Source organism: Sodiomyces alkalinus (assembly GCF_003711515.1).
Source record: "Sodiomyces alkalinus F11 unplaced genomic scaffold SODALscaffold_7, whole genome shotgun sequence".
Lineage (NCBI taxonomy): Eukaryota > Fungi > Ascomycota > Sordariomycetes > Glomerellales > Plectosphaerellaceae > Sodiomyces > Sodiomyces alkalinus.
This window is the reverse complement of record NW_021167085.1, coordinates 2,378,898-2,386,716: the sequence shown is the minus strand read 5'-3', so window position 1 is coordinate 2,386,716 and position 7,819 is coordinate 2,378,898. Positions and strand designations below refer to the sequence as shown.

General features: G+C 51.4%; 1 protein-coding gene across 1 annotated transcript; it reads left to right on the top strand.

Annotated features, from left to right (window-relative positions):
* The first annotated feature begins 2,874 nt into the window (after window positions 1-2,874).
* On the top strand, window positions 2,875-7,773 carry SODALDRAFT_334879 (transcription elongation factor SPT6). Its single transcript, XM_028612317.1, has 4 exons — window positions 2,875-3,311; window positions 3,399-3,581; window positions 3,681-7,302; window positions 7,420-7,773. The coding sequence occupies exons 1-4, from the start codon at window positions 3,135-3,137 to the stop codon at window positions 7,677-7,679; spliced, it is 4,242 nt and encodes a 1,413-aa protein (XP_028465555.1). The 5' UTR covers window positions 2,875-3,134; the 3' UTR covers window positions 7,680-7,773.
* Window positions 7,774-7,819: the final 46 nt, after the last annotated feature.

Here is a 7,819-nt window from a genome sequence, read left to right as displayed (position 1 = left end):
ATCTTTTCTTCGCTATCGTGCGAGAATCTATTTTAATTAGTAGTAAGGGTTATAAGCCCCTTATCGAGTCAATTCTATATCCGGAATCTAACTCTATCGCGATCTAATCGGTTTCTTCCGTTCCTATAATTACCACCTCGGTAGCGGCGCGTCTTATAATTAAAAGTGTTAATAGTTCTTTAACTCTTACCTAAGCAGTTCTTTCTTTTCCTAATCTTATTAGGGTAAATCTCCCCTCGGTCTTAAAGCGTTAAATCCTTTCTTAGTCGTTATCTTTATATTCTTCCTAAGGTTATTAATTAATAGTCCGTTTAGGAGGGCCGGAACCTCCCTCGAGCGCCTCTATTACTCTAATTAGGGTTAGAACACTTTAGGGACGCCGAATAAATCCGCCTCCGAGCACTATATTATGACTAGATAAAGACGTAGTAGCACTAGATCGTTAAGATAAAGATTAGATAAAGAGGTTAGTCCAGTAAAACCACGATATATAACCAAAATATAACTAATACTATTATAACCTTTAGCGAAGAAGTAGATCGGTAGTCACTATTCTGATCAGGGCAACGTAAGTTAAACTAGAAAGATACCTTAAACGTGGAATAAGCAATTACAAAAGAGGATAATAATTATATAATAGTCCCTCGATAGGGATATCCGGCGCCTGTCCTTAATATATATATGGGAGGTGGACCCCGTAGCCTTGAAAAGGGGGTCACGTGACTACCTGCTAAACCACTCCAAAGCCGCATCTGCGCGGTTATAATAACTCCGGCGGTTATCCCGGCGGCCGTAAAGATCCACCGTAAAGACCTCCCTCCTCCTCCGAAGAACCCTCACGATATACCCTTATACCCTTACGGCTACTTATTCCGATAGGTATAAGAAGACCACCTACGGAGCCACGAGGAGATAGGGTCGTGGATACGGGTACCGGCGTCCGTAGTAGATAGATATCAGGTTCTTAATTCGATATAGGTGATAATATATAAGTTCGATAAGTATAGATTTCTATATAAATATAAGGTAAGGCTTATAGTGCGAGGAGATTAATAGTATTAATCCTCGCTCGAGGAGATATACGTAGTAATACTAGCCGGACGGTTATTCCGCGCGTTAATAGCTATTGCCGCCCGATTTAACCTTACGCTATTATAATTTAATATTATAAACGCGTTTATACACGCGCCCCTCCCCCACGATATCTTTATATCCCCGCCGCTAGGCTTTCTAGCCCCTAGGAGTCGTTTATACCTGAAAAAGGCGTTATATAGACTTAAGGAGTCTTTACTGCTTTAGTAAAAGCACTTTTCGGCTATCCTTTTAGCGGACGGCTTCTAGATAATACCGTAAGAACCGTGTTATTTTCTACGCCGCGGTTTAATCCTATTCTTCTACGTTAACGATATCGTTATCATTTATAAGGAATAATATAAGGCGTAGATAGAGTAGGCCGTTAATAACCTATAACGCTACTATAACCTATAAGGTGGCGATTCTCTATAGTGGTTCCTCGGTATTAAGGTTATTCGCGACCGCGTCGCCCGTAAAATCTAGTTATTATAACGCGACTATATTACTAAGTTAGAACGCCTATTAAAGCCGAATAGTAAGTATAGTAGTAACTATCGCCTAACGCACCTAATTAAGGTTGTAGAGCTACTGCCCTATTTAGGGACCTTGACTGATGTTAAAAGCTATTAACGGAAGATAGGATCTATACTATACGTAGTAGTGATATCGCGGCCTGATATCGCGTTTATAGTATCCAGGCTATACCGGTTTAACGTTAATCCAGGGCCTATTCACTATAAGGCCGCCGATTATGTAATCCTCTATTTAATTAATAGCTAATCGTTTATATTAGAACTAAGGGGTGGCGATACTATCGAAATCTATACTAACGCCTTATTTACCGATAATACCCTTAATCGAAAGAGTAGTTAAGCGTACGTGATACGCTTATTTAGCGGTATAATAGCGTGGCGCGCTAATAAGCAGGATATGGTCACGACGTCTATAATGGAAGCAGAGCTATTAGCATTAGTATAAGGTGTAAAAGAGGGTATCTTTATATAACGCCTATTACTTAGTATAGGAGTGGAATTTAACGATCCGAAATTAAGAATCTTATTCGATAATAACTAAACGATTCGATTAGTTAATTAAGAGATCAGCATATTAATAACTCGCCTCCGCTACGTCGATATCCACGGCTACTAGTTACGTTAAGTAAAGGAATAAGGGTAAATACTCGTAACGTACGTTACGAGCGCGGAAATAATAGTAAACGGATTAACGAAGGCGTTATACGGCGAGAAATTTAAGATATTCAGGTCCTAGGTAGGCGTGATAGATATACGGGAACGGTTATAGCAGAAATAGCTAGAGGAAGTCCGGATAGAATATTTAGAGGACCTAGAGGATAAATTTAAGGGCGGATATAGCGAATAGATTATATAGCTAGATTATCTGCTAGTTACGAATAGCTTTAATCGCCTAATTAACGTTTTAGGGCGATTAGGGGGTATATCGAATAGACTATAGTCTTTTCGGTTACGTAATAGGCCGGATTACTAAGGGTATAATCCGGGTAGACGCTTACAGAATCTGCACTATATAAAATACGATAGTAGCGTTTCCCTAACTGTCTAAGACAGTTATAATTGTACATAATTGCCTTGATTAATTTTGACCTATTTGGTGACGATTTTGACTACGCTTTATCTGACAACTAAACCCCGGTAGAGGTGTACAATGTACGTACATGTGGGTCCTCCGTCTCCGTACCGTACGCAAGCCTTGCTGAGCTGAGCAGCGACAAGCGCGACGCCTTGGTGAACCTTTCCAGTGGAAGGGGGAAAAAATAGAAGGCGTCCTGGTCAAGATATCTTCCACCTTCCTACCCTTTTTGCCATCAAGCTTCCCGCTGCCCGAATTGAGAAACTCGGTTTCTGGGCTTTTAATTCTCTCTTTCTCATCTCAATTCCCCACCCTTCTTCCATTCTGAAAATACTTACGGGCAACGTTGGGCCCGCTTGCACTGCTCCAAGCTCCTGCCCTTTCCCGCCTCCCATTGTTTTAGCTTCATTTTCCATCACCCCGGCGCAAAGGACGCCTACTCATCGCCCGATATGAGCACCTCTATGCGAGACCTTATCTCCGGCGAGGCTGAACTGGATGACGAAGAAGGGGATGAGTCCTATGGAGAGGAGGATGGCGAGCCCAGGGCGCCGAGGCCTCGAAATGGCCGTCTAGAAGACTCATCCGAGGAAGAGGATGATGACGATGATGAGGAAGAAGCCGCCAAGGTAAGAGGGCTGACTGCCTATGCTGACTGCTAGCACATCTGGGCACCCCGTTCCCCTCTGCATCTACTTGACTCACGCGTTTCACAGATCCGTGAAGGCTTCATCGTTGACGAGGACGAAGAGGAAGACGAGGAAGAAGAAGAGGCCGACGTCCAAGAACGAGCATCCAAGAGAAAAAGAGAGCATCGCGTCCGAGAAGAGGAAGAGCAGTTAGACGAAGAAGACTTGGAACTGATTGGAGAACAAATCGAGGGACGAGCTCCATCAGAGGTATGTTGTGTTTTGCCTTACTACCTGTCTTCTGACGAGACCGCCGTTTGCTCGTTCGGCTCTTTCTACACCGGGCGTCGTTCTGACCATCACCACTAGCCCAAATTCAAGCGTCTTAAGCGGGGCCATCGAGACGACAGCGCCCGACCGACCCAACGCCGCGGCCTCGAAGATATGTTTTCCGACGACGAAGATGAAGCCGGCGAACGCCACTACGGTCGACAGAGCTACCGTGCCCAGGCTGACGAGTTTGATGACTTCATCGAAGAGGACTTCCCCGAAGATGAACAAGAGCGCATGCAACGACTCGAGGACGCCGAAGTTGCCCGTCCCCGCGACAAGGGCGTCTCGAGCGTCGTCGATACCACGGGTCTCGACAAGGATGCCCTGGAAGATTTCGAGGCCATCTTCGGAAACGGCGAGGACTACGAATGGGCTTTACAATTGGAGGATGAGGAGGTCGATCGGGAGCGCGAAGAGCAAGCCATCGAGCTCAAGGACGTCTTTGAGCCCTCTCAACTCAAAGAGAAGCTCCTCACCGACGAGGATAACGACATCCGCTTCACCGACGAGCCGGAACGTTTTCAACTCGACCGGAAGCCGTTTAAGCACCTTCAGATCACGGCCGAGCAATTTAAAGAGGAGGCCCGTTGGATCGCGAATCATATCTGGCCCAAGAAGATGCTCCGCCCGGATCTCCACGGCCCGTTCGTCAAGGCCATCGGCAAGGTCCTCGAGTTCTTCGTCGTCGACGACGTTGAGGTTCCCTTCGTCTTCCAACATCGCAAGGACTATCTCATCCATACCAAGAAGGAGCGCAACGAGGCTCACGATCGTGAGCCCGACGCTCCGGAATACATAATCACCGCCGACAAGCTCCTTACGCAGGATGACCTCTGGCGCATCCTCGAGCTCGATATCAAGTTTCGGTCCCTCATGGAAAAGCGCAACGCCCTGGAGAAGTCGTTCGACAAGCTGAGACTGGAAATGAGCGTCGAGGACCACATTCTGGCCGAGATGATCCCCCAGGCAGCCAACATGGAAGAGCTGCAGGACCTCCAGGACTACATGCACTTCCAGTACGGCGCGCAGTTGAAGGACCTGGCCTCGATGAACGGCACTTCAAAACAGACAAAGCGACCCGGGTCCAAGGCGGCCCTGTACGAGAGAATACGCAACAGCAAGGTCTACGACTTTGTCCGGGCCTACGGCATCACCCCGGACCGGTTGGCCCAGAACGCGCTGCGCGAGGGCAGCAAGGTCTTCGCCGACGACGACAGCCAACTGCCCGACGATCTCGCCGACGCACTTACCGACGGGGACTTTTCGACCGGAGACGCAGTCCTGCAAGCGGCGCGGCAGATGTACGCCGAAGAGCTGTTTATGAGTCCGCGGATGCGAAAGCATTTCAGGGGCAACTTCTACGAAATGGGGGACATCAGCTGCCGTCGTACCGAGAAGGGCTTGCGCAAAATCGACGAGTCACACCCGTTCTTTGAGGTCAAGTACCTCGTAAACCAGTCCTTCTCCGACATGGCCCGACGACCGCACTTGTTCCTTAAGATGATGAAGGCCGAGGAGGAAGGGCTCATTGAGGTGCGCGTGACCATGCAGAACGAAGACAGCTTCAAGCGCTCGCTACGACAAGAGTTCCTCTCCGACAACTACAGCGAGCTGGCGGATCGGTGGAACGAAGAACGCCAGAAGGTCCTCGATCTGGTCATCCCACGCCTCCTCAAGATTGTCGCCAAGGGTGTCAAGGAGTCGGTACGGACAGCATGCCAGGAGGAGGTCTTGGCCACTTGCAGGGAAGAGTACTCCAAGAAGATCGACCAAGCGCCGTACAAACCCAAGGGGATGGTCCTGGGCACGACGCCCCGCGTCCTCACCCTCTCGACCGGCATGGGCGACCCGGCCCGAGACACGACCTACTGGGCGTGGGTCGACGAAGACGGCCGTTTCAGCGACCACGGCAAGCTGGAGAGGCTTTCCCGGGACGACGCGTCCCGGCAGGAGTTTGTCGATTTAGTGCAGCGGCGGAGACCGGACGTTATCGGCGTGAGCGGGTGGACGGCCGAAGCGCACAAACTGGTCCGCGATCTGCAGAACCTTGTAAGCGAGCAGGGGTTGATGGGGCCCGAGTTTGAAGACCCCGAGACGGAGGAGTACCGGGCCGAGCTGCTCGACGTCATCGTCGTCAACGACCAGGTGGCGCGGTTGTACAAGGACAGCCCGCGTGCGTTGGCCGAACACCCGACGCTCGTCTCGCTGACTCGGTACTGCATCGCCTTGGCCCGGTTCATGCAAAACCCGCTGAAGGAGTATGCCGCGCTTGGCAAGGACGTCGCCTCTCTCGTGTTCCACCCTTGCCAGCATCTCCTGCCCCAGGATAAGCTGCTGAAGCATCTCGAGTCAGCCATGGTCGACATGGTGAACCTATGTGGTGTCGAGATTAACGAAGCCGTCGGCGACGCCTACACGGCCAACCTGCTCCCATACGTCGCGGGTCTGGGGCCCCGCAAGGCCACCAGCGTGCTCAAGGCCATCGGCGCCAACGGTGGGTCGGTAACGAGCCGAGACGAACTGGTAGGAGACCCCGACAGTGGCAAGTTGCCCGTCGTCGGCCCCAGGGTCTGGAACAACTGCGCCAGCTTCCTGTACATCGAGTACGAGGCAGCTAACCCTGCATCGGATCCCCTCGACAACACCCGCGTGCATCCAGAGGATTACGAGCTGGGTCGCAAAATGGCAGCGGACGCGCTCGAGCTCGACGAAGAGGACGTCAAGGGGGAGACCGACCTCAACGGGCCTGGCGCCATTGTGCGCAAGCTCTTCCGGGACGACGCGCAGGAGAAGGTTAACGAGCTCATCCTGGAGGAGTACGCGCAGCAACTGGAGGACAAGTACAGTCAGAAGAAGCGGGCGACGTTGGAGACCATCCGGGCCGAGCTTCAAGCCCCGTACGAAGAACTGCGGAGGAACTTCGTTGCGATGACGCAGGACGAGGTCTTCACCATGTTCACGGGCGAGACCAAACAATCACTCGCGGAGGGCATGATCGTCCCTGTCAACGTCCGCGTGGTAAAGGACGAGTTTGCCATCGTCAAGCTGGACTGCGGCATCGAGGGCCGCATCGACGCGCACGACGGGCCGAACGGCGAGAGCGTCCGGCACGTCCTTTCGACGGGGCAGACGGTTCAGGCGAAGATTCTCGAGGTTAACAGCCAGACGTTCCTAGCCAAACTCTCCGCCCGGGAGAGAGATATCAAGGCCGGGTACCGGAGGCCCGTACTACACCCTAAGGGTCAGTGGGACGAGGCACTCGAAGCGGAGGATCGAGACGAACTCCGGGAGAAGGACAAAACCACGGGACGGACGCAGCGCGTCATCAACCACCGTCTCTTCAAGCCGTTCAATGGCATGGAGGCGGAGCAGTGGCTCGGGACGCAACCGGTCGGCGAGATGGTGATTCGGCCTTCGTCCAAGGGGAACGACCACCTGGCCATCACGTGGAAGGTGGCGGACGGCGTGTTCCAACACGTCGACGTGCTCGAACTGCAGAAAGCGAACGACTTTTCCCTCGGCAAGCTGCTGCGTGTCGGCAGCAAGACCTTCAGGGATATCGATGAACTGATCCGAGAGTACATCGAGGGCATGGTCAGGAAGGTGGCCGAGATGACACAGCATGAGAAGTATGAAAATCGGTCACGGGCGGATGTCGGTACGTATTTTTGCCCCCCTCCCCCCTTTTTCTTCCTTCTCTCTCTCTTTTTTTTTTCCTCCTATCATTTTTTGCTTCTCAAATATGCTTGGACTGAATCTCTAACTCGTGCCACAGAGAAATGGCTCACAACCTACGTGGATGCCAACCCGAACCGCTCGGCATACGCGTTCTGCATCAACCCGAAGCATCCGGGCTACTTCTGGCTGTGCTTCAAGGCGACCAAGACGGCGCGCATCAATGCCCTGTCCGTCAAGGTTATGAACGAGGGCTACGAGTTGATGAAGAACCGGTATCCGGACATGCGTGGTCTTTGCAACGGGTTCAAAATTCTGTACTCGAATGAGATGTCGAGATTGCAAAGGCAGCAACGCTAAGGCGGGGACGCATTCGCGAGTCCTTTTTTTTTTCTTTTTTTTCTTTTTTCGGCAGATAGGGGTCCGGAGGGAGAACGAGAGAACCGAAGCTATGGTGTCGAGGGAGGTGGATATGTCTACAATCACTGGCTTCCCCCCCC

What these genes read in the sequence shown, in the direction of transcription:
- SODALDRAFT_334879 (XM_028612317.1), top strand. Translation starts at nt 3,135, where the DNA reads ATGAGCACCTCTATGCGAGACCTTATCTCCGGCGAGGCTGAACTGGAT. An exon ending in ATGAGGAAGAAGCCGCCAAG is followed by an intron (nt 3,312 to 3,398) that starts GTAAGAGGGCTG and finishes CGCGTTTCACAG; the next exon opens with ATCCGTGAAGGCTTCATCGT. An exon ending in AGGGACGAGCTCCATCAGAG is followed by an intron (nt 3,582 to 3,680) that starts GTATGTTGTGTT and finishes CATCACCACTAG; the next exon opens with CCCAAATTCAAGCGTCTTAA.